The sequence below is a fragment of the Stenella coeruleoalba genome (genome assembly GCF_951394435.1).
Source record: "Stenella coeruleoalba genome assembly, chromosome: 8".
In the NCBI taxonomy this organism is placed as follows: Eukaryota; Metazoa; Chordata; class Mammalia; order Artiodactyla; family Delphinidae; genus Stenella; species Stenella coeruleoalba.
This window is the reverse complement of record NC_137154.1, coordinates 4,494,551-4,520,173: the sequence shown is the minus strand read 5'-3', so window position 1 is coordinate 4,520,173 and position 25,623 is coordinate 4,494,551. Positions and strand designations below refer to the sequence as shown.

The window sequence follows — 25,623 nt, the reverse complement described above, 5'->3', positions numbered from 1 at the left end:
GGTGCGTCGACGCACCGGGCCCGGCCGGGAGCACCGCCCCTCGCGGCAGCCGGAACTCGGCGGCTCGGGACCTCGGCTGCTCCGGGCCCAGGCCGGACTGCGGCCATGGCGTCGGCGACCGTGGAGAGCTTCGTGAACAAGCAGTTGGACCTGCTGGCGCTCGAGAGGGACGCGGAGGTCGAGGAGCGCAGGTACGGCCGCCGGCCCGGGCCTCGGGTTCGGTCCGGCGGTTCCCCTAGGCCCCCGTACTCTCCCAGCTCAGACCTCGGGCGGACCTCCCTCCTGGGGGCTCGGCCTGACCAGCCTGGGGGTCGGGATTTGCCCTCCTGACTCCTCGAGTCCGGGTCGCGGCTGTGAAGGGGCTCGGCCTCCCACACAGATGGAAGCCTCTTCGACCCCCGGGACAGCCCGTTCCGTTTGGGGGACCCTTAGGAAGGGTCTGTTCTCCCCCTGAAGTTCCCCTCTGAACTTTGCCTCGTAGGTCCTGCCTCTCTCCCCATTTCCATCCCCAAAGTGTTCTCAGCCCTCTTCCGTCATCGTCCCCTCTGTCAGTGTCTGCGCCTGTTCCGTGCCAGGCCCCGAGTGAGATAGTCACTGATGGTCCCCTGGCGGCTGGGTTTGAGCGGAAGGGGCAGGTGGGAGCGGAAACAGTTCCCTCCCAGCGTGATAGATGCTGACCCGTGTGTGCAGGCAAAGTGCTGTGGGAGCAGGAGGGTGGACAGCTGAGCCTGGGGAGCCTTAGGTTGAGGCTGGCTTCGTGGAGGAGGTGGTGCCTGAGCACAGCTTGCAGAAAAATAGGGATTCAGGTGGAGGCGGGGGAGGATATTCCTGGAAGAGTTGTGGGGAGGAAGGGCAGCCCTGCAGGCGAGGGTGGAGCCCTGAGAAAGCCAGACTTGTTTCCGTAGGGCTGAAACTTTGAGAGATGACACTGAGGCCTGTGAAAGCACCCCACATACATCAGCCCCTTTAAACCTTACGTCACCTCTGCGAAGTTGGTTACTGTAATTCTCGTTTTATGTCTAAGGAGGCTGAGACAGAGGTTAAGTCATGTGCCCCAGGTAACACAGGTCGAGCCAGGATTTGAGTTCAGGCAGGCTGATCCCAGAGTTTGCACTCAACCGTTGTGCTACCCAAGTGGAGAGGATTTGTTTTAGAGGTTTTTGATCGTGATGGTTAAGAGCATTTGCAGTCCTGTCGACGTCAGTGGGATCCCAGCTCCATGATTTATGGCTGGATGACTTTGCAGCCTTAGTTACCTCATCTGTAAAATGAGATCATTCTCACAGCAGACCAGTGAGGTGGGAACACAGTGATCTCTAAGTCAAGTGCTCAGCACGGTTCAGAGTACAGAGTAAGCACCCATGGGAAGATAGGCGGGGGCCAGATTGGGAAGGGCCTTGTGGAGAAGATTGTATGATATTCCTGTGCAGAGGATGGGCCTCGGTGCAGTTAAGCAGGTCAGAGAGGTAAATAGATTTTCATCTTAGGGGGGATCTGTTGGATGTTGCTGCTGGGATTGGCTGGGGAGAACCCAGAGATAAGGAAGCTAGGAAGCTCGGTTTAGTCCGGAGACGGCCAGTGATGTGGGCTTGAACCAAAGCTATGGCGGCGAGGATGAGGCAGGGGTGGATTCTGGGTACAAATGGGAGGGGCCTGGTGGGACTCAGCGACACACAGGACTCAGGACAGAAGGTGAAGATGAGCGAAGGTTCTGTCTTGGGAAACTGGGAGCAGGGCACAGATCGCGCTGGGGCTATAGGGGGGGGCAGGTTTGAGGGGGGGCAGTTTTGGAGTTTCCCTGGTCACCCTTCGTGCCTGTGCAGAGATTTCCATCTGTTCTTCCTGCACGGTTGGAAGTGAAAACTGGTAAAATACAAATACTGAAGTCTCAACATTGGGTGTCTCCCAGGTCCTGGCAGGAAAGTGTCTCTCCGAAAGAACTCCAGAGCCGAGGCGTCTGCTTGCTGAAGCTGCAGGTATCCAGCCAGCGGACCGGGCTGTACGGACGGTTGCTGGTCACCTTTGAGCCCAGGAGATGCATGTCTGCAGCTGTGCTTCCCAGTAACAGCTTTATTTCCGGTCTGTGCATTTTTGACATAGGTGGACTTTGAGTATTGCTGTCTTCAGATGTGGCTTGTAAAGACCAGGTCACATACGACCAGTTGGGGAATAAAGCATTGTAATGGAAAGCTCTCACTTAGAAATTCAGCAGTTACGAGGCTTTTTGGTAGTTTAGAGCAGCACTGCCCAGACTGGCAGCCACTAGCCACGCGGGCTTATTGAACGCTCGCAATAGGGCTAGTGATCGCTGCTGGTGTAAAATGCGCATGAGATTTTGAAGATTTAGTGCAAAAAATTTAGAATATCAACAGTAATGTCTTTGAAAACTGATTATATCTTGAAATGATAATATTTTTCATTGGGTTAAGTAAAACGTGATTAAATTTACCTGTTTCTTTCGGTTTTTTAATATGCCTACTAGAAAATGTAAAATTACACATGACTCTCACATGTCTCTTGAGTAGCCCTGGTCCAGATGGTTCAACGTGTGTAGTTGTGTATTCCCAGACCTTCCTTGTGCCAAGGATACTTTGGCTAAACTTGTGGCAGCTCTGCTGGAAAGGAGGGGCAGTTAGAAGAAGCTTCTTAAGCTCACACCTGGGATGCTTGTTTTATTTTTTATTTTTTCCTTTGGCCACGCCGCACGGCATGCGGGATCTTAGTTCCCTGACCAGGGATCGAACCTGTGCCCCCTGCAATGGAAGCGCAGAGTCCTAACCACTGGACCGCCAGGGAAATCCCTGGGACGCTTGTTTTTGATCAGACCTGGAAACTGGGAGAGAGCAACACTGCCGAACACTGCACTTCCACTAGAAAAGTCTCTCTGCCTTGTTTTGGTGGTGACAGTTTGTTGGTTTCATATTTCGATTTTCTAGACTCTTGCCCCACAGTTTTTGGAATACGGGCTGGGTTTGGAGACAGATAGGAGGAGGGGAAGCTGCTGGTTTGGAGTCAGGTCTTACACTTTGCTGTTAAGTGGCCGAGAGTCAGTCACGTGTCCTCTGAAGAACAGAACCAAGGGGATTATAGTTGAGCTCTCGGCCTCGCCATCAGGATGAGCGGGTGGGACTGAATGTGCAGGGCGTTTGTAAACTCTGAAAACCAAAGGAATAGTGTGTGTTCAGTTAGTAAGTGTTGCGGAGTGAATGACCTGAGAGGTTGATGAATAGCTGATAAACAGGAAGTCAGCTGTTTATGTGAAAAAGTGTGGAGCTGAAAATCTGATGTGTTGCTTCGGCTTCTGATCAAACGTAGGTGGGGTTGTTAGTTTTTTGTCTCCTGAAGAGCAGTTTTAAGGCTCTGTAGCTGAGAGGTGTGAATTCTGCAATGTGGGACCCTACTCAGGGCAGCCGGTGGGGAAGTCACAGTCGGGACGGGGTCGCCTGCACTCAGCCTCACGGAGGTCCCCGTGCACAGAACCAGACCTCGGGCCCAGGGGCACTGCTGCCACCTGCTCTTTGTCTTTAAAAGTTGGGGCGGGAGACAGAAAAGATTCAAGATGCAGATGAAACTCATTGCCTAGAAGGAAAACAGCTGGGACTAAGAATACGCCTCATGCTTGGTTGACGTGTGGCACGTACTCTGACTCGGAATAAATGGGGTGTGAGTATGTGGGAGGCCCTGGCTGCATCTCAGCGTGGATTCTTGTTTGGTCAGAACTGTCTGTGTTCAAGTGACAGAAACCCCGAGCCAGATGGGCTGGAACAGGAGGGGGACGCATGGGTTGTGATAGCTGGAAGGTGGCTGCACGGCTCAGAGGAGGTCACCTGGGCTTAGTTCCGCTCCGTGTTTCGGCTCCGCCCTCTCCTGGGTTGGCTTCCTTCTCAGGCCCCAAGTGGTAGCAGCTTCAGCCCTCACGTCCTCTCCAGTTTCTGGTCCAGCTGGGAAGGGTGAGGGCATCCTTCCAGCTGTCCACCCAAAAGTCTCACCACATCTCAGGGGCTCTGACTTGGTCCCTTGTCCATCCCTGAGCCAGTCACTGGCCAGGGGGCTTGGGAAGCCCTGATTGGCTCGGGTGTGGGTCGTGTGCTCCGTCCCGGCATCGGGGGAAGCCTCTCAGACTCGCCTGGTGATGGGTGAATCACCAAACAGCTGTCGCAGGAGTGGGGAGGCCCAGCTGAGTGGGCAACAAACCACCCTCTCCCTCCTTCATCAGTGTTCCCTTTCCACCTGGAATGTTCTCCCCCAGGTGAGCTCGTGGCCCCCACTGTTTCCAGGGCCCACCCTGCTTACGGGTCACCCCTCAGAGAGGCCCTTCCCACACACTCTGCAATGGCACCCTCGTCCCTCTCCACCCTCTGCTGCACTTCATCTTTTTTTTTTTCTTTAATACATTTATTTTATTTGTTTTTGGCTGCATTGGGTCTTTGTTGCTGCACGCGGGCTTTCTCTAGTTGCGGTGAGCGGGAGTTACTCTTCGTTGTGGTGCGCGTGCTTCTCATTGCAGTGGCTTCTCTTGCTGTGGAACGCTGGCTATAAGGCGCGCGGGCTTCAGCAGTTGTGACGCATGGACTTCAGTAGTTGGGGCTCACGGACTCTAGAGCGCAGGCTCAGTAGTTGTGGCACACGGGCTCAGCTGCTCCGTGGCACGTGGGATCTTCCTGGACCGGGGCTCAAACCCGTGTCCCCTGCATTGGCAGGTGGATTCTTAACCACTGTGCCACCAGGGAAGCCCCTGCACTTCATCTTAACTAAAGCCCTTGGCTCTGACCCCTGGTAGGTTTTCGTATTTGCTCCTCTCCTCCCTAACGTGAGCTCAAGGACCGTGTTTTATTCCTAATATAGACCAGCACCCAGAACAGTGCTGGGCACAGAGGAAGACTTTAAATATTTTATTGACTGTCATGTTTGTTTTAAACAGTTCATTGAGCTCCAGTAAATTTTCACATATGATGTTAGTTAAAAGTATTTTTTTTATTGATTTCATTTCTAATGAAAGTAACAGATACAATGTTTGAAATATGCTGGAATTTGTTATATGAAGTAATTCACGTTTAACGTTGTTCAGCGTTTATGTAACTGGTCTTTGCTTCTGTAGGTGACATAGTGGGTCTGTATGAGGAAGACAGTCAGTTGGCCACTGGGATCCTGACCCGGATCACCCAGCAGTGGGTCACCGTGGCCTTTGACGAGTCCCATGATTTACAGTTGAGTTTGGACCAAGAGCATTCCTACAGGCTGTTAAAACTTGCCAACGACGTCACTTATAAGCGACTGAAAAAGTAAGTGTGTGTGACTGGAAGTCACATGTGACGTTTTCCTTAAACACCTCCCTCCTCTGGGCAGAAGAGGGCAGGCACATCCGTCTGGGGTCGGTCGCGTGCCCCTCATGGGAGGTGGTGGGCAGCAGCGTCGCGTGGAGCCTCGGGCGCTGGGTTAATTGCTGGTTTTCACTAAGCTCCTAATTTTCATTTTCTCCTTTGGCAGAACTCTGATTACCCTAAAGAAGTATCATTCTGGCCCCGCGTCCTCGCTCACAGAGGTCCTCTTCGGCGGATCAGACCCCAGCCCTGCCAGTGAGATACGTAAGAGCTTGTGGTTTTCCTTTTCTGGTTGAAATCACCATGGACAGGATCTCGAACAGTGAGACCCTGGGCCATTTTAGCAAGAGTTTGAGAATGTACAGAGAGAAGAAATCTACCTTAGTGTCTTTTTATAAGCTTCTTTGTGTGACTTGCTAGAACTAAGTCTAAGTCTCTTTCCTGTACACGGCGTCAAAGAAGTAGTTCATTCCATTTTTTTTATGATGTTCTTTCTAATATATCTAAATATCGAATATTTTTGTTTTGAAATGCGAGGGTATTTCTTCTAGCCCAGTGCCCTGTGAGAACAGAGGATGACTGATCATGCTTCATGCTCGATAGCATTTTTTTATAGTTTGAAAAGTCTCAGTTCTAAGTGCATTTGATTATTTTCTCAGTATCCTGTAAATTGAAGACAGTTTATTTCTAATTGTAAGAGTGCCGTGTATTAGTCATAGAACGTTTGGAAATAAAGAAGCGTATAAACAAGGGAAAGAAATCACTCAAAAACCTGCCGCTTAGAGTGAGCCTCACTGGTGCGTGTGTGCATTCTTCTAGTTGTTTTTCCACGTCCACATGGAACAGTCTGACTTACATACAGACACACGCATGTGTCCATGTACACCCCCCCCCCCGACTGTTCTCACGGTGCTCTGGGCAATTTCTCATCTCCTTCAGTGTCCTGGAGAAGCTCATTTTGAGAGGAGTTTATCACCTCATCAAGCAGCTGCCCGTCACTGAACCACCCCGTAGGTGTTGGACTTGGCTGGTTTTTACAGTATAGCTTCAGTCATTCTCACACAAGGGCTGCCCCACACCCTTTTCCTGTCACGCCGGTGCTCGTACCCTGGCGGTGTGTTGGCTCTTAGCTCAGGGCTGCTTTGTACCTTCTCAGATTCCAAAAGCACTCACATTTCAATAAGATTTTATTTCTGCCAACTGTTTACCGAGAGGCTACTATGAGCTGGGAAGGGAACTAGCATTGTTTTTGCTGTGTTTCAAGGAACACGATGTGCCCTGGTTGTAGCCAGCGTCCAGGGGAGAAGGGAACACGCAGGAGCTCTGGGTCGGATGCTCCGTTGCTCTCTCCGAGTCTCTTTCCGTCTTAACCTCCGGGTCGGCGCCCTATGCCCGTGGGGGTCAGCGCGCTCGTCTCTGCTGCGGGCACCGCGGGGCGGAGGCTGCGGGTGCGAGGCTGGATGCAGCGGCACCTGCTCTCAGAGCACGGAGCTTACGAAGCAGGTCATTAGAATCGGCCATGGAAGATTCAGAACAGAAACATGGTCCTGGATCTGCTCATAATTGTTGTTTGTTTTCATCGTTTTACGGGCGCTTAGAAAGGGCCACTATGGTAGAAATGAATCTGTTCCCAGAAACATTTACTTTACAAGAAGCTGTTATTCTGGAGCATGAGTTGGCAGACTTTTTCAATAAAGGGACAGATGGTAAACATTGTAGGCTGTGCCGGCCGGTGCGACGGCGGGCTGCTGGGGACAGTGTCCCGGGACACCTGCCTCACCGAGCAGGCGGCCGGCTGGGCTTGGCCTGCGGGCCACAGTCTGCAGATTCCTGGTCCAGGAAAACAAAGCAGGTTGATTTTGCGTTGACTGGCCGACCCCTGGGGAGGGCCGGCTTTCTCCCCGTTACAGCCCGTATTTCTGTCGGCACACGCGGGGTCAGGGGCGGGGAGTGCCGGGTGACGGGGAGCTGGGTCCTCACTGTCGCTTGTTCCGCAGCGCCCCTGACTTTCTACAACGCCACTCTGGACGCCTCCCAGCAGGAAGCGGTCTGGTTTGCGCTGTCCCAGAAGGAACTCGCCATCATCCACGGGCCTCCTGGCACCGGGAAGACCACCACTGTGGTTGAAATCATTCTCCAAGCTGTGAAACAGGGCTCAAAGGTGGGCAGTGGGCACCGTGTCCCCGCCGGCACCCCTCACTCTGGTCTGCTGCGCTCGCAGGTGCCCAGCAGGGCCCCAGCCTGGGCTCTGGGGGACTCGGTTGGCAATGTTCCTGAGTGTTTACTGACTGAGCACTGGGCTGGGCCCTTTTCAGTCTCTGACAGCGCTTGGGACTGTTGGTCTGGGGTGGTGAGGTCTGGGTTACTGTCGGCCAGGCCACAGTCCAGGAGCCGCGTCTGCTCAGCACCCATGCTCTGTGCTCAGACCCCTGCTGGGCATGCCGGGCGTGCAGGTGACCAGGGACTGTCTGTGCCGTTCAGGAGGAGACCGTGCAGCCAGTTCCCGGAGACAGAAGTGTTTTGGTTGATCAGGGGGTCTGGTGAGTTGTGCAGAGTGCAGGTTACCAGTTTCCGAGATGTGGAATGTGATATCGTGTATTGTTGTTCACGTAGATTTTTAATGGTTGAGAAAGGATCTTTCATCCTCATCTGTATCAACACAAGTCATCGTGGATTCTGAGCACATGGAAAGCTCTTTAGAAAACCTTTCTGGGTCGTAAACGTTGGATAAGGATAAGAATTAGAGCAATATGGTCCACATTTGCAGGTTGACATTTCCTGGGTGCTTCCTACGAACGAGGCACGTTTCTCAGTCTTTCCAGAGTTCGCCCCTTTAATCCTCACAGAAGCCCCGGGTGCGGGGACTCCATGGTCTCGGGCCCCGTCCCTCCACAGTGGGTGGCAGAGCCAGGACTCAGACTCGGGCGACACTCTCCCCAGAGCCCCTGCTCCTGCAGGGAGATCCATGTTGGTTACAAGGCCACGTCCAATGGTCTCCTGCAAATGACTGTCTTGGCAAGATGTTTACCAAGAAAAGCTGGTGAAAGATGACTTACTGGCAGGGAGCAGATTTGATGGTTTAATTGGGTGCCTCTGTTTCAGGAAACAGTGAAACAGGAGATACCTGTGTTCACGCTTTGGTGCAGACCGCCTTTGGCCACCTAGATGGGGTGGGGACTCTGCTCTCTGCCTCCCCTTCCTGCTGCACCCCCTCCTAAGAGCCAGACTGCAGTTCTGGAAGCAAGATTGAGCCTGTTCACGAAGGCTTTTCCTCATTCCGCTTTGTCAGACGATAAAGTGACTTGATGGGTGATGAGACGGGTGTCCCAGCCCTGATTATCTCAGGGCACTTGGAGGCCTTTCCTTCCAGTTGCCGGGCATCCTTTCTGGTCCTTTGGAGCCTAACAGGTTCTTAAGACCCGAGGTCTAGTATCCAGATGTTGTGTCAGTTTCCAGTAACTCATGTCCTGCAGACTGTCTGCATCCGTCCTTACAGCCGGACGTTTACACTGTAACGTTACTGGTTGCGCACGTTCCACCCTCCTCTCTTTAACTTTTGGACTTTCCATTTGCTTAATAGAAACTTAAGTGATTTCGTTAAAAAAGAAATCACCAAGCCCGAGTTTGCGCTGTGCTTCCCCAGGTTCTGTGCTGCGCCCCCTCTAACATCGCCGTGGACAACCTGGTCGAGCAGCTGGCCCAGTGGAAGCAGAGGCTCCTGCGCCTCGGGCACCCCGCACGGCTCCTGGAGTCTGTCCAGCAACACTCCCTGGACGCGGTCTTGGCGCGGGGTGACGGCACCCGGATTGTGGCTGACATCAGGAAGGACATCGACCAGGCCTTCGTGAGTAGCTCTCAGCCGGCGTCTGCTCTGCGCGTGGTTTCGTGATCTGCAGTCTTTGCCGGGAGTACACTGTATCCTCTTGCTTTTCTCTGGCCTTTGCCGATTCATGTACTTATGTTGAACGTTGGGACTGCCCCTGTGCTCAGCACTGAACAGGGACTCACCTGTCTTCAAGATAGTTTCATGAAGAGGCGAGCAATTGTCTTGCAAAAATATTCCTCTTAAGGATTCCCTATGTCTGGCATGTTGGCTGGATAATATCGACCAGCAAAAAAAAAGCAGCCTGAAAATAAAAATTCAGAAAATATGCATCCTCCCTAAATTTCTAGTCCATTAATATAAAACATGGTGTAATCCTTGTGAAAGAGAACTAGGTAGGTGATAGGTTAATCTGAGATGGAGTTTTCTCGTGCAGTTCAGAACTTTCGAGCTCTTTGGTTCTCTAGTTTACACGTCCGCCCCCAGTTCCCTTAATCGCGTGTCCTGCCCTGTATTTGCTCACCGCCAGCCCATCTCACTGCCTCACATTTCTCTCCTCGTGTCGGGGGCTGGTGCAGAGACTCAGCCTTCCCCACGGATCTGTGGAATAGTGGGAACAGGACACACGCATGTTACTGAAGGTTAAAGGCGCTGTAGGAATTTGCAGTGATGTGATTCGCGCTGTCACACATGTGGATGATTTCATTTTCCTTTTTTAATAAATTATTTAATTAATTTATTTTTGGCTGTGTTGGGTCTTTGTTGCTGTGCGCGGGCTTTCTCTAGTTGCGGCGAGCGGGGGCTGCTCTTCGTTGCGGTGCGTGGGCTTCTCATTGTGGTGGCTTCTCTTGTTGCAGAGCACTGGCTCTAGGCGTGCGGGCTTCAGTAGTTGTGGCTCGTGGGCTCAGTATTTGTGGCGCACGGGCTCAATAGTTGTGGCGCGCGGGCTCTAGAGTGTAGGCTCAGTAGTTGTGGCTCACAGGCTTAGTCGCTCCGGAGCATGTGGGATCTTCCCGGACCAGGACTCGAACCCGTGTCCCCTGCACTGGCAGGCGGATTCTTAACCACTGCGCCACCAGGGAAGCCCAATTTCATTTTCTTGTTCCTTTTTAAATCCATGCTTTTTGGGACCTCCCTGGTGGCGCAGTGGTTAAGAATCCGCCTGCCAATGCTGAGGACACGGGTTCGAGCCCTGGTCCAGGAAGATCCCACATGCCGCGGAGCAACTAAACCTGTGTGCCACAGCTACTGAGCCCGCTCTCTAGAGCCCGCGAGCCACAACTACTGAAGTCCACGAGCCACAACTCTTGAAGCCCGTGTGCCACAACTGCTGAAGCCTGCACACCTAGAGCCCGTGCTCCATGAGAGAAGCCACCGCAATGAGAAGCCTGCGCACCGCAACAAAAAGTAGTCCCCGCTCGCCGCAACTAGAGAAAGCCCGCATGCAGCAACGAAGACCCAATGCAGCCAAAAATAAATTAAAAAAAAAAAAGTCCATGCTTTTCAGAGTTCTCTTCTCTGTAAGTTACACCTCCTTCCTGTCATTCCGGCTAAAACCCCTTCTCCAAAGCAGAAATCACAGATAAGGAAGGGGTTACGTGTCTTTTGCATATGGAAGTAAGTCAGGGTCTAGGTAGACATTTTGGGGGTTGAAGAAAATATTTTACTCTCTTGACAAATGTGGAATAGTGAGAGAAGCTTAGCTTCTCTCTGTATAAACTAAGTCCCCAATCCTGGCACGAGCAGGTGCTTTTTCTTCCCCAGGAGTATGTCTGATGACTGTGCAGGGTAGGGCTGGGCTCCCACCCCTGGGCTCGGCTGAGCTTACGGTTCTTGGAGGACCTACACTCTCCCTTCCTCCCTCTCCCTGTGGAGGTGACAGTGGCTCTAAGGCCAGTCAGGGTGTCACCTGTGAGGATCTGATGCTCCTTCAAGAAAGACTTTTGACTTTTTAGCGCCTTTGAAGGGACTTACATGAGTGGACCAACTGATGAGAAATAAAAGCATTTTGTGAATTAAAAGGAGCTAAAATAAGTGCAAAGTCGAGCCAGAATTATGATGTTTTCTTTGCTTTTCTTTACAGGCAAAAAGCAAAAAGACCCGGAATAAAAGAGAGAAAAGTAATTTTCGAAATGAAATCAAGGTGTTAAGGAAGGAGCTGAAGGAGAGGGAGGAAGCAGCCATGCTGGAGAGCCTGGTGGCGGCCAACGTGGTCCTCTCGACAAACACAGGTGAGGGGATGGGCCTCCACCCCGTGTGGCCTCGAAGAGGGCTGGGGGTGTGCCCTCTTCCTTGGTTTTCTGGAAGAGTTTGGTAGAATTGTCTTTACAATTGGGTAGAACACACCAATTCCAGCCGTTCTGGGCCTGCAGTTTTCTCTGTAGGGAGGCTTTTTCTTTTTTTTTTGGCCACACTGCATGCTGGTGGGATTTTAGTTCCCCAACCAGGGCCTGAACCTGGACCATGGCAGTGGAAGTGCCGAGTCTTAACCACGGAACTGCCAGGGAAGGGGACTCCCTGTAGGGAGGTTTTTAACTGCAAATTCAACTTCTTTAATTGATATAGGATATTCAGGGTGTCTCTTCTTGAGTGAGCTTGTGTCTTTCAAGGAATTTGCCCATTTAATCTAAGTTGTTCAATTCCTAGGCATAAAATTGTTCATAATAACTCCTTATTTAAAAAATGTCTATAGCATCAGTAACAATGTCACCTCTTTTGTTCCTGATGTTGGTAATTTGTATCCTCTCTTTTTTCCCTGATCTTCTGGCAGGAGGGTTATTAATTTATTGATCACTCAGAGCACTGGCTTTTGGTGTCACCGGGTTTCTATGTTATTTTTCTGTTTTCTGTTTCATTGATCTCGGCATTGGTTCCTATTATTTCCCTCTTCCTGCTCACTTGGGTCTAGTTTGCTCTTCAATTTCTGTTTTCTTCAGCTGGAAGCGGAGGTCATTGATTTGTATTGATTTGAGACCCGTTGTGTTTTATACTATAGGCATTTAGTGTTGTAAGTGTTTCTCCATGTACTGTTTTCACGGCATCCCATAAATTCAGATGTATTGGTTTTCATTTTCATTCATTGTGAAATATTGTCTCATTTCCCTTTTAATTTCTGTTTTTGACCCATGATGGTTTAGAAATGTGTCATTTTCTTTCCAAATATTTGGAGGTTTTCCAGATAGCTTCCTATCATTGATTTCTAATTTAATTCCATGTGGACAGCGGACGTACTATGTACGACTTGGATCATTTCATTGAGACTTATCTTATGGTCCAGAATGTGGTCTCTGTGAATGTTCCACGTACACTGGAAAAGAATGGGCTGTCTGGTTTTGTCACAGCGTTTTATAATGGTTGATGACTGTCTTTCAAGTCTGTATCTTCCTGATGTTCTGTCTGTGTGTCCTGTCACCGAGCGAGGGGTGTTGAAATCATCTGTAACTACGCGTTCGTTTATTTCTCCTTGGAGTCTGTCAGCGTTTTCCCTGTGGCCTTTGTAGCTCTTTTACTTGGGGCGTAAACGTCATGTTTTCTTTATTAATTAACCAATTTATCATTATGAAATGACCTTCTGTATCCCTAGTGTGTTCTTTTTTTGAAGTCTACTTTGGTATAAAGATAGCCACTGCAGCTGGAGACCACACTTCGCTGCTTTAGGCCTTTCTAACGTGGCCGCTTGGTTCTTAAAAGCCAGCAAGTGAGAGAGTCTTGTCGCAAGATGCGTTACAGTCTTCTGTAATGTTACCATGACGTGACACCCCATCATCTTTGCTCTATTCCTTTGGCCAGAAGCAAGGCACGGGTCTGGCCCACGCTTAAGGGGAGGGTATTCCACGAGTGTGAATACCGGGGGCCAGGGTCAAGGAGGGGGTTACCTTAGGGTCTGTCTGACACAGCGTCTCATGGGGGCTACTCTAGGGAACGGAGTGCAGGTTCTGATTGACTTTGTAGTTATTGTTTCACCCAGTTGCCTTCTAAATCAGATAGGACAAAACCAGAATTACAAAAATGCTCTCATACTGTCTTTTGTACTTACCTATGGAGTTGCCTCTGTTGGTGCTCTTTGCTTCTTGGTGTGGATTTGAGTTACTGTCTAGGGCTCTTCACGTCACCCTGAAGGACTCCCTTTAGTATTTCTTGAAGGGCAGGTCTCAGCTTTTCTCTACCTGGGATTATCTTTTTTCTCCTCTTGTTTTCGAGTGACTCTGTTTTTAGACGTAGCGTTCTTGGTTGGCAGCCTTTTCCTTTCAGGTGTTTGACTGTGTCACCCCTGCCTCTCGGCCTCTGTGGTTTCTGCTGAGAACGCAGGGTTAGTCTTACTGAGGATCCCTTGTATGTGACAGGTTGCTTCTCTCCTGCTGTTCCTTCTTTGTCTTTCGGCAGCTTGACTGTGGTAAGAGTCTCGGCGTGCTCCCTTCGGGTTAAGCACGTGGATGTGTTGCGTCCCCTGGATGTGTGCATTGTTTTCCATCAGATTTGGGAAGTTTTCAGCCATTATTTTTTCCAATATTCTTTTGGCCCCTTTCTTGCTCTCCTTTCCTTCTAGGGCTCCTATTATGCACACGTTCGTGTACTTGATGGTCTTCAAGGTGCTGGTCATGGGATTCATTCTTTATTCTTTCTGTTCCTCAGACTGAATAATTCAGTTGGCCTGTTTCCTGATTCTTCTGCCTGTTCAGATCTGCTGTTTAGCCTTTCCAGTGAATAACAGTTATTGTACTTTTCAACTGCAGACTTTTTTTTTTTTTTAAATAATTTCTGTGTCTTTATCGATAGTCTCTATTTGGCGGGACGTCATTCTCAGACTTCCCTCACCCTCACCTCCTGTGGGCGCAGAGCCCCAAGGTGAGCCATAGGTGAGTGCGTAGGGCCTCCTCTGGTCTTTCCCGAGTGTGCACACAGCCCTTACACGAGTGTGGCTTCTAGGTTCTCGGCCACGTGTCGGAGCTTTCAGAGCCCACAGACGTCTCACTCCCCAGGTTTTCCTTCAAAGCTTCTGGTCATCCTGCTTTGCGCCAGCTGTTATCCTCGGCCTCCGAGAGCACTCGTGTGCAACAGTGGCCTCTGGTTGTTTCCCACTGACACCCCCTGGGGAGGGGCTGTTTGCACAGGGCGAGCTCCAAGTCAGGTCAAATAAAGACAGTCTTGCGAGTGGGACCTTCCAGGGAACCAGCAGCAAGTCTGACAGTGACAGTTCTCTGGGGGCGTGGCTTCGAAGGAGTTCTGTCCCCAGTGGGGCAGGCCGCTGCTCTTCACTGTGACTGCAGGCCATTGGTTTCAGGGCCAGCACAGAGCTGGGAGCAGTGCCTGTGCCCAGGAATGCCACAGAGCCCACTCTGCTTGCCCAGAGTTAGTCAGTTTTCGGAGCATACACTCCTGGATTGCTGTAAGCGTGTGATTGATTTCTGGAGTTCTGAAAGAGTCGGTTCTGCCAGTTCTGCCAGTGTTCTCGTTGCTCTGGTGGTGGAGGGGGTTTTCAGAGGCCCTTATCCAGCCGGTTCTGCTCACATTCTTCTCTGACTGACTTCAGTGCAGCACCCGCTGGAAATCACAGCTGCCCCTCCGTGCAAGGTCAGCATGTGGCCTTTTAGGTCCCTCCTGGTTAGACTGGGGAACTGGAATGAGATTCCTAGAGGCGCTTCCCTCTGCAGCGTGAAGTCACAGCCGTAACCCGGGCACAGCTCTTAGCCACCCAGAGCCCCGTCCAGATCCTGCCCTCTCTGCAGACAGGCTCCCTAACCGTCTCTGAAAAGTCGGGCTCAGGAAAGTTATCGAGATGTAGGTCTTAATCATAAGATAATATACGTCGTGGCGTCATTAGTCTAGGGGAAAAGGGCAAGAACTCACATGTGTAGCGTCTGTTAGAGCCTCTCATCTTGTGGTAGGCACTTGATACGTATCATTTAGCACGTGCTACGTTTTTATATATGCATCTGGGTAACCAGTACGTGTTATTTGACGCATCCGTGCTCTGCTAGCATGTGGTGTGTGTAACAGTCTGTTTGTAGGGGTCGGGTGGCTTGCCCAAGGCCTCACCGCTGTTTGTGAGCGTGGGCGCGGGCCCCGGGTCTCGCCCACACTGGACCTCATTCCACTGTACGGCTCTTGTGTTCCACAGAGGAGGCACTGGTGCAGTGGTTCTGTGTTGCTGGTACGTAGGGGTTTTCCTCTGGGTGAACGCCCAGCAGTTCATTTTCTGTGTGTTCAAGAGAACACCTAAGAAGAGAATTAACTAAATTCTAAATTCAGAAAATGATACAGAAATTACATTTAGAATTAAGACAGCCTTCCAAGGATTTGGGGTCCCAGCCCCAAAGCGGTGATTGATTTTGGTGAATGAAACGGAGTGGCCGTGACCAGGGGCGCACTGCTTCACACTTACACGTGGAGTGGCTGGAACCGTGAGCTCCGGAACGTCCTGCCCAGGTTTTATTCCAAGGTGCAATCATATTACACGAGCCTTAATACAAGACTAGATGATGAAACAGTGGCTTGTTGGTGGCTCTTTTGGGGTGACTGCAGCCGGTGCATCCTGTAAAGGCTACGGTTCTGATTTCGACCAGGTGCCTCTTCGGACGGCCCCTTGAAGCTGCTGCCAGAAGGCCACTTCGACATGGTGGTCATTGACGAGTGTGCCCAGGCCCTGGAGGCCAGCTGCTGGATCCCCCTGCTGAAGGCCAGGAAATGCGTCCTGGCCGGAGACCACAGGCAGCTGCCCCCCACCATCTTCTCTCACAAGTAAGGCCCCTCCGCCCCCAGCTGCCACCCCTGTGTCTATCCCTTGAAGCCCAGCCCAGAAGCCCCGGGCTTAGCCGGAGGTCCTGGAGGTGCTGGGAAGCCTGGCCGATGTGCTGACTTAAGGATGTGTGGTGGGCAGGTGGCTCCCTGGGCGTCTGAGCCCCCACTTTGGCGGAGGGAAAAGCCTGGGGTCCCCCTGATCGGAGGCGCGGTTTCAGTTACACCGCACAGAGGAAGTAGGGACTCAAGATGTATGACTCACAGATCCCAGAAGAGGGGACGCGGCCAGCAGGGGAGGGGCAGCCGTCCAGCCCAGGTCACTAGAGAGCGGCTAGCAGACGTGTCATTTATAAGCTGGTTGGGGCCGAGGCCGCTGGCTTCTCCCGGGCTTCACTCTCAGGGGTGGCTGTAAAAGGTGCCCCGGGCGAAGCAGAGCGGGAGCGGGAGCCCTGAGCTCGGGTCCTTCCCTGGGCGTGCGGGCTCTGGCGTGAGCTGGGTGGTCACACCGTGAGGCCGCCCGGGCAGCAGCTCCGAGAGCAGTGGTGTTTCTCATCCCGCCGGGGGTGCCGTCCTCCGTGGGCTCCTGTACTTGCTCGTTCAGACGGCAGCTCGGTCAGACGTGTGCTCCCTGAGGTCGGGGGTCGAGTGGTGTCCATGCTTGTGGCCCCAGAACCGGGCGCGTGCTCAGTCCCTGCCTGTCGAGTTGACGTCCTCTAACGGGGCGGCAGGTGGGGGTGCGCGCTCGCGCGGGGGTCCCGGGGGAGTGTGACTGGCTCTGGCTCGTTGGCCCTCATCTGCAGGCACGTCCTTCTGCTGAGGACATGAGGGGTGGCTCAGGGGACTGCGCTCCTGCCGCTGTAGGGCCGCAGCAGTCAGTCCCTGGTGGTGTGACTGCTTCCCGGGTGCGGCCTGCTGCCGCCACTGGGCCTCTTCACCCCGTCCGCAGACCCCCAGGGCTCCAGCCACGTGGGCCCCTCCGTCCCTCCTCCCCGGGTGTCGGGCCCCGACCGCCCTTCATTCACTTCTCTGTCATCCCCGTTGACGGCTCGCTCGCCTGGCTTTGTCAGCACTCGGCACTCCTGGTGGTGGTGTGTGTCAGTCCATCGTTTACTTCCCAGCGGCAGTGTGAGGCCTGTGAGGCCTGGGGACAAGGCCTGGCACTTGGCGTCCCTGAGCAAACTGGCCTCTTCCGGGCCAGCTCCCACGCCCAGGTCCAGAGGTGGCTCCCAGAGGCTGAGGCCCCCGCGAGATCAGATGAGCAGACGTCTCCCTGCTGCTGCTGTTGGAGACGAGGGTCTTCTCCAGTCCGTGCGAGGGAGGCCGTCGGTGGAGCTCGCAGGAGGGGAGTGGCGACCCTGGAGCTGAGGGGTGTGCAGGTCAGGGTCCCCCAGGAAGGGGCGTCCAGCCGGGGGCTTCAGAGTGAGGGCGCAGAGCGTGGGGTAAATAGAGTGGGAGACGGGGGAACGTGGTTTGGAAGATCGTCCTGGTGGGAGCGGGCGTGCGCGTGGGGAGGGGCTCGGATGCTCTCCAGAAGCGGGGCCTCGGGGGCATCGATTCAGCAGCTGGTTCCGGAGGAGGCCCGGGGGGTCCTGGGAAGCGGGTCTCTGGGTGGATGGTGTGGGCTCGGGGAGGGGGCACCGTATGGTGTCTGTGGAGAAAGCAGGGTGATTTGGGGGGAAGTCTGTCTGTGGGGTCGTGCTGGGTGTTTCTGGGTTTGTGGTTGGGGCTGGTAGTCACCTCACCCCTCCTGTCCTTGGCGCTGCTTTTGGTTGGTACCTTTATTAAACAGCGTTAACTGCAGAGGCCTGGTCAGTTATGGAGGGAGGACGGATGCCTGGGTAACACTGGGCACTTTCCCTCCGTGGTGAGAGGAGGCTCTGGAGCCTGGCCGCCTGACCTGGTCCTGGCTCTGCGGCTCACTGGCTGGGCGGCCTCGGGCTGGCCTCACTCTCCTCGTGTGGAACAAGGGAAGCGTACCAGTAACCGGCTCAGGTTGTGTGAGGATGAGGCGAGTTAATCGGTGTCAAGTGCCCAGAGCAGTGCCTGGTGCGTGGGAAGCACCCAGCAACTCCTGTTGTTAGTAGTGGACTCCTGACGGCCGGAGTGTGTTGGAATTTTCAAAAACTTGTCTGTGTTAGTTCCCTTCAGCTGCTGTAACAAATTACCACGAACTCAAGCAACGGGGCTTTGTTACCTTACAGTTCTGGAGGTCCAGAATCAGCCTCTGCGGCTTGAGATCAAGGTGTGGGCGGGGCTGGCTCCTTCTGGAGGCCCCGGGGGGAGAGTCCGGGCCTTTGCCTCTCCCGGCTTCTGGAGCCACCTGCCTGCCTCACCTGTGACCCCTCCTCCGTCCTCAAAGCCGGCTCTGCAGCATCTTCAGGGCTCTCTTGTCACATCGCCTTCTCTGATGCTGGCCCTTCTGCCTCCCTCTTAGGAGGCCCTTGTGATGACGTGGGCCCTCCCGGATGACCCGGGATCATCTCCCATCTCTGCTCCTCCCCTTTGTCACTGAGGTCACATGCTTGCAGGTCCCAGGATTAGGACGTGGGCACCTCTGAGGGGCCGCACCCTTAGTTCTAGGTCAGAAGTGGGCGGCGTGGGTTGCGTGCTGAGGTTTGAGGACTGCTTTCCTCCCTGGCCCCTGGTTTAGGCTGGACTCGGGACTCAGACCCTCCTTCCTTGTCCTCTCCTTGGGGCAGGGCCGCACTGGCGGGGCTGTCGCTGAGCCTGATGGAGCGCCTGGCGGAAGGGCATGGCGCCAGGTCGGTGCGGATGCTGAGCGTGCAGTACCGCATGCACCAGGCCATCGCGCGCTGGGCCTCGGAGGCCCTGTACCACGGCCAGCTCACGACCCACCCTTCCGTGGCCGGGCGCCTCCTGCGGTGAGTGACTCGGCTACACCCCCGTCCCCTGTGTCACCGGAACCACGTTCCACAAAGATCTGAGCGTGAAAGGCGCTTCTGAGACGGATTTCTGCATCTTGTCCTGGAGAGCTGGGTCGGGCTCCTGCAGTCTGAGGTCCCTTGCTCTCTGCCCTCTCTGCACCGCCCGTTGGCCTGTCGGGGGAGAGGGGCAGCTGGGGGAGAAGGGCAGCGGGGCTTCTGTTCCTGGGACCCCAGTGCCGCTCTGTCGCCGGGGCCTCGTGTGTTCAGTCTCACCTGTGTGCAGGGATCTCCCGGGAGTGGCTGCCACAGAGGAGACGGGTGTCCCCCTGCTGCTGCTGGACACGGCCGGCTGCGGGCTGTTTGAGCTGGAGGACGAGGATGAGCAGTCTAAAGGGAACCCTGGTGAGCCTGCCTGCAGAGGCCCAAAACGACCCTGGGCTGCTCTTTAAAGATCGAAGCCCCTCTCAGCTGCCCGCGTCAGAGAGGAGTGGAGCGAGCAAGGGGAGCAGGCGACGGCGCGGCGCTCCTTGAGGCGGCGGTCCTGAGCCAGACGCCCTGGGAGGTCGAGTTCTCGACGGGTGGGCGGCCCCAAGTCAAGGGAGCGGGTGGGCCCAGGCCGCGTCCTGTGTGCTCGTTCAGAACCGAGTGGCCTGGCGCGGCCTGGCTTGGCCTTGGGACGCGACCCTGGCTCACTCACAGGGCTGCCAGTCAATGGGTCGCACGGCCGTTCTTCCACTAAGAGGAGACTCCCGTCAGCTGTGGGTCCTGTGCGCTGTTTGCTGGGCCTGGTGGCCCCTCTGCCCCAGGTTGTTGGCTTGCAGGCGTCAGGCCCAGTGTGAGAGCAGCCTGTCGTCATAGATGGAAAAGTGCTTAAAAAACAGGCGCCGCCCCGCCTCCTGCTGAAGAGTCGTCCATTTCCCTCCAGGTGAAGTGCGCCTCGTCAGCCTGCACGTCCAGGCGCTGGTGGACGCCGGTGTCCAGGCCGGCGACATCGCCATCATCACGCCGTACAACCTGCAGGTGTGGGGCTTCGCTGTCTCTTGTGTGTCGGGGCGACTTGCCGCCCCAGAGGGGCCAGAGGACGAAAGCTCCAGGGTGGAACTGACCACATCCTGACTGGATCCAGGGCTCAAATGACCTCAGCAACGGCCTCCATCCACCTGTCCGTGTTTTCCGCCTGCCATGCCATCCCCTGCCCCATCCTGGGCTCTCGCCTGGTTTGCTGTGTCGGCTGCGTTTTCAGGCCTGCCCTCGGGGGCCAGGCAGCCTCAGCACGACGTCGTCCTTCCAGGGTGGTCCCGGGGGCGCCGCCTGTCTCTTTATGGCATTTCCCACGGGAGTCTCAGCTTTGAGTCTTATCGGTCCGGCTCAGGTTGTCCCGTCCCTGAGCTGCTGGGATGAGGGGTCCTCGCCCCTCCTGGGGTCAGCCTTCTGGCTCGTGGGGCACCACGGGGCTGGCGCTGCTCCGGAGGCTGCCTGAAGGAAGGTCGGGGGCGCGGCTGTCGCCTGGAGAAGGCGATGGGTCGGGACCAGCAGACACAACAGGCGTCTGCTGCCTTCTCTTGGGCTTTTCTGCCGTTTCCCCTCTCCGTGCCTCTGTGCTCGTGAAGCAAAGCCTGCCTGCTTTGGTAGGAAAGACGTACCTGCTTCAAAGCATTCTGAGGCTGATCAGTTGCCGTCCCGGTTTGGAGGCGTCGCACGTGGGGATGTCTGAGCCAAGCGAGATGGTGACACGCACGTCAGCGCTGGGGTGTGGGTCACAGCTGCCACGTTTGTGTGCTGTGTTGGTCTGTCGTGCGCACGCCCGTGGGAAGAGCGGTCCTCGGAAGCCTTCTCCCCGAGGCTCCTGCGGGGCCTCCCTGGGGCCTGGCAGCTCTGCAGGGCCAGGCCTCCGCCGGGCTGAACGGCAGCACGTCCAGGCCGCCCCGACCTGGGCTGTGATATGTGGCCTCGCTTGGTGTTTCAGGTGGACCTGCTCAGACAGAGCCTCACGCACAGGCACCCGGAGCTCGAGATTAAGTCTGTCGACGGCTTCCAGGGCCGAGAGAAGGAGGCTGTGATCCTGTCCTTCGTCAGATCCAACAGGAAAGGTGTGGAGCCAGGACATCCCTGGTGGTCCAGTGGTTAGGCCTCGGCGCTTTCCCTGCCCAGGGCCCAGGGTCGATCCCTGCTCGGGGAAATAGGGTCCCGCAAGCCGAGTGGGGTGGCTGGGGAGACCGGGACGCTGCTGCAGAGGGGGCCCAAGAGCCCAGAGCTTGTCTCCTGGCCTCCAGGCCAGTTTAGCCTCAGGGCATGGCTTCTGCGGCCAGGGCGTGTGGATGTACCATCTGGTAAGAAAGCTGTACCCAGAAACAGTTGTTAGTTAACGGGCTCTGTGAGTCGTTTCCAGTACGAGGTTGGCAACAGATAAGAGGAGGGGATAAGCTGAGGTGGGGGAAGAACACACTGGAACGTCCCTGGCGCTTTCCCTCGTGTGTCGGCCGCAGCTGCAGCCCTGGGCTGTGTCCTGGGTCTGGGCTTAGGGAGAGGACTTTGTACCGGCTTGGGAATGAGCGGCAGTCTGGAAGCTGCCAGAGCTCCAGGTGGGGCCGTGGGACGGTCCTAGACGGTGGCTGGGGGCTGAGGGGTGGGCGCTGAGTGACGGGGCCCCTGGCTGTGGGGGTGGACGGAGCCGCGTGGTCCTTCTCGGGTGACGGTCGCTGATGGGGGGAGACCTGCCTTCCTAGCCCTTAGTCCCTGCTCCCTGCGCCCCCTCCCGGCTCGTGTGCAGGTGAGGTTGGCTTCCTCGCCGAGAACCGGCGCGTCAATGTGGCCGTCACCCGCGCCCGGCGGCACGTGGCCGTGGTCTGCGATTCCCATACCGTCAGCAGCCACGCCTTCCTGAAGACGCTGGTGGACTACTTCACAGAGCACGGGGAGGTGCGCACAGCCTTTGAGTATCTCGACGACATCGTCCCTGAAAACTACTCCCGTGAGGGTGCCCAGGGCCCTGGCCAGGCCGACGTGAAGACCCGCGGCTCTGCCGCGACGGCCAGGAGGGCTCCCGGGAGCAGGCAGCCCACGGGGGCTGCGCTGGGTCGGAAGAAGCCAGGCACGGCGCCTTTGTCCTCCGAGGCCCAGCCTCAGCTCAGCCTCAACGGGGGCGGCCGGGAGGGGGCCAGGAGCAGAGATGGCGCAGAGCAATTCAGGGCTGTGATAACGGAGTTCGTGGCGAGTGAGAAGACACAGCTAGAGTTCCCTGCCTCCCTGGATTCGCAAGACAGGATGTGGGTCCATCAGATCGCGGAAGAGTACGGGCTGAGGCATGAAAGTGCCGGGGAGGGGAAGGAACGGTTCATCACCGTGAGCAAGAGGGTCCCAGCGGCCCCTGCGGCTCCAGCAACCCCGGCAGGGCCTGGCAGCAAAGCCCCTCTGTGTCCAGAGCCCCCCAGCCCTGCGCAGGCAGAGCCCGCCATCGGGGAGCAGAGCAGCCGGGGCCAGCCGGACCTGAAGGCGCTGCACCTGGACAGACTGCAGAGGGCGGGGAGCCAGCCGGAGCAGCGGGCCACGGGCTCCGGGCCGCGGAAGTTACCAGAAAAGAAAAAGAAGAAAGAAGCAGAAGGTAAGCTGGTCGGCTCGCGAGAACACAGGCGTGGCGTCCCCTTTACTGGGGAGTTTGCCCCACCACAGACCCACCTGCCACCCTCGAAAGAATCAGGACCCCTTCCCGGTGGTGACCCCGCCCTAATCCTGCATTTTGTGCCCGGTTTCAGTCGGTGTGGTCTGAGTTCCCTGAGTTCCGTGCTAGTCACAGTGTCCTCTGTGTGCCCGGGGCCTCGCCTAGGGCCCGGCAGGTAGGGAGCCCTCAGAGCTTCTACTGCAGGTGAAGGGCCCGGAGGAGCAGCTGGGGTGGGCCCGGGGCCCCTGGGAACGGAGGGGCAGCCGCAGCGCCCTGCTCCGGCAACGGCGCTCCTTCCACAGGCTTGCGGGGTCCCAGGCAGGGCCGCGCACTCCGCTGTCGCATCCCGGGCTGTGCTGGCCCTGTGCTGGGGCGCCCGGGGCCTGTTTACTCTGCACCCCCGTCCCGTACTGAGATTGAAGGTCCAGGGTCTGGATTTTCTGTAGACGCCTAGGTGAGCTCTGTCACAGCCGCTTCCCTCTTGGCAAGACCGCGAAGGCGGTCCCGTTCCCCGTATCCCTTGATGCCTGTGCGCAAAGCTGCGAAATTCTCAGCTTTCAAAGCAGCCTCCCTGCACCTGAGGGTCCGTCTGGACTCACTCCATGGCATTTAGCGAGCGACCTCCGTGTGCCAAGCCTTGCGCTAGTGAGCAAGACGGACGCCACCTCCGCCCTGTGGGAGCTGACACTCTGACGGGGGAAGGAGATGCTTCCCTCCTGTTTAAACCCCACTGAGAACATGTAACTGCCATGGAGGACGGGGGCCAGGAAGGCATGACTGGAGGAACTGGGCTTCCTTCCAGAGGAAGGCGTGGGCATGGCCACTTGAGGACCGAGCGCCCTGGGGAGACATCACCCCATTTCACAGCTGCTGGCACTGCTTGGGGTTTGAAACGCTTCTTCAAGCAGCCAGAATTATGGTGTAATTACAGAATTACGACCATATTATAATTGTCTCTCTCTTCCTCTTCTGAGCATTTTCCTACAACTGTAAAAGATTTTCACACACCTGGTTACGAACATTAAGGTTTCATTAGCCCTGGCCGGTGAACGTGCAGGAGTTCATCTGACCATTACCCTGGAGGCGTGGTAGTTCGGGGTTTTTATACTTAACGAGGTAAGGAGCATTCTCACATTTAAGTGCTTCTCTGGATTTAAGAGGATGAACTTTGTGCAGGCCTGCTCCCTGCACGGCCAGCCCTTTCCGGAGACTCATGCCTTCACTGCCTGGTGTGAGTAGTCGTCGGTTCAGTGAGGGACCCAGCTCGATGGTGCATCTGCTCACGCGCTGTGGCCCCGAAAGCAGGAGGCCGGGCGCAGCTGCCCGATAGGGCAGACGTGGGCCCAGTGGGAGAGTTCCGGTCCGACTTCTTTCTCCTTGCCTGTTCGGGTGACGCCTTTCTCCCCTCAGGACCCATGGCCATAGATCTGCCCGCCGGGGAGGACTTTGACGCCCTGGTCTCGGCCGCCATCAAGGCTGACAACACTTGCGGCCTCGCCGAGTGCACAGCCAGCGTCATAACCCTGGGCCAGCTCTGTCTGCACTGCGGCCGCCGTTACTGCCTCAGCCACCACCTGCCCGAGGTACGCGGACCCCCGGGCTCGGGCAGTGGGGAGGGCGGCAGGGCTTTGTCTCCAGGACACAGATCCTGGGTGTATGCACCCCATATAGACTGGGCCTGTGCGCGTGTGTCACCCACATACAGACTGTGGGCCTGTGCGTGTGTCACCGCCAAGCAGATTGACATCACCCTGCCAGGGAGGTGTGGGAGCCGGCCCTGCACTGGCATCTGCTCGGAGGAGGGTCTGGGCAGGGCTGCAGGAAGGGTTTTGGGCTCTAGCTGCCAGCCCTGTGAGGGTGTGGACCCTGCCTGCCCCCCACCCCTGGGAGCCTGTAGGTGAGGGTCCATGTGCGGGAAGGGTAGGGAGTCCCTCCGAGGTTGGTGCTGGGGCTTCCTGACCCCCAGGCTCTGCGATGGCAGAACTGGGGGCCTCTTCCTCCACCCCCAGCACAGCACTGCCTCTTGTGTCCCCCAGATCCACGGCTGTGGGGAGAGGGCTCGTGCCCATGCGCGGCAGAGGATTAGCCGGGAAGGGGTCCTCTACGCCGGCAGCGGGACCAAGGACAGGTCCCTGGACCCTGCCAAGAGGGCCCAGCTGCAGAGGAGGCTGGACAAGAAGCTGGACCAGCTGACCGGCCAGCGGAGGGGCAAGAGGAAGGAGAAGGGGAAGTGAGGCTGGGAACACCACCGCCTGCACCGCCTCTGTGTCTGAAGCTGTGGCTGCCGGTGAGCGGCGCTGCCCCCGGCGTCTTTCTGTCCCTGGCGGCAGCTCCTGGCGACGGTGCTACAGGCAGACCCACGCTGTCTCCCCGGTGACGGGGGCGGTGAGCTGCTCTGATGTGGTGGGTCGCGGTGGAGAGGCCATGGGGCACAGCTAGGGCCAGTGGCTGCTTCTCAGGGCTGTTGTAGGGAAGGCCCTGGACTGCTGCGTCCCCTTCCTCACTCCCGGCCCAGGCCATTTTCCGAGATCCCGCCCTCGGAATCACGGGCTGCTGCTTCCGGCGTTGGGAAGGTTCTGTTCCCTCGGACCCCTGCCTGGGCCTCAAACTCCGTAAAAGTGATGTCCCCGCCGTCAGGGCTGGCCAGCGTTCAGCCCGTCAGGGGAGAGGGCGCCCAGGTGGCGTCTCGGAGCTGGCATGTGTCCTGCGTGCCCCCGTGCACGGCTCGCCCCTCGTTGGGGCTGTGACTTCACCGAGGCCATCGTCTGTCTGTGCCCTCGTGGTTGCAGTGGCCCCAGCCTGACCTGACAGCCCTAACCATTCTGCTGCTGTGCAGGCCCTAGCTCAGGCCCGGGTGTGGTTTACAAAGGCTCCCGGGCCGGCCCCTGCCCGTCCTCGGCGCTGTTCCTGGTGACGGTCTCGGGAAAGAGCCACCCCAGAGCGCCGGCGCTGCTGACCCCTGCAGACCCAGAGCCCCCGGAGGTGTCCTCCCGGGTCCTTCATTGAAGAGAACCCCAGGTGGATGTATTCTTTTATCCTCAGAGTTTTTTGTGTTTCAAAGGGATATAAGTGATTTAAAAACCAAATAAAAATATGTGCACGTTGTCCACAGTATGTGTGTTATGTGTCTCCGATGTTCGTTCTTCCCCTCTTTGCTCAAAGCATCACTTTCCGAAGTGGTTGAGAACCGGTGAGCAC

At 56.0% G+C, this 25,623-nt stretch overlaps 1 protein-coding gene across 1 annotated transcript; it reads left to right on the top strand.

The window, feature by feature from the left end:
- The first annotated feature begins 62 nt into the window (after positions 1 to 62).
- On the top strand, positions 63 to 25,530 carry IGHMBP2 (immunoglobulin mu DNA binding protein 2). The gene is made up of 15 exons (XM_079930763.1): positions 63 to 191; positions 1,910 to 2,079; positions 5,099 to 5,282; positions 5,488 to 5,585; positions 7,319 to 7,482; positions 8,965 to 9,165; positions 11,228 to 11,375; positions 15,708 to 15,882; positions 18,582 to 18,764; positions 19,051 to 19,169; positions 19,693 to 19,787; positions 20,734 to 20,857; positions 21,538 to 22,368; positions 23,836 to 24,008; positions 24,462 to 25,530. The coding sequence occupies exons 1-15, from the start codon at positions 106 to 108 to the stop codon at positions 24,657 to 24,659; spliced, it is 2,949 nt and encodes a 982-aa protein (XP_079786889.1). The 5' UTR covers positions 63 to 105; the 3' UTR covers positions 24,660 to 25,530.
- The last annotated feature ends 93 nt before the right edge of the window (positions 25,531 to 25,623 follow it).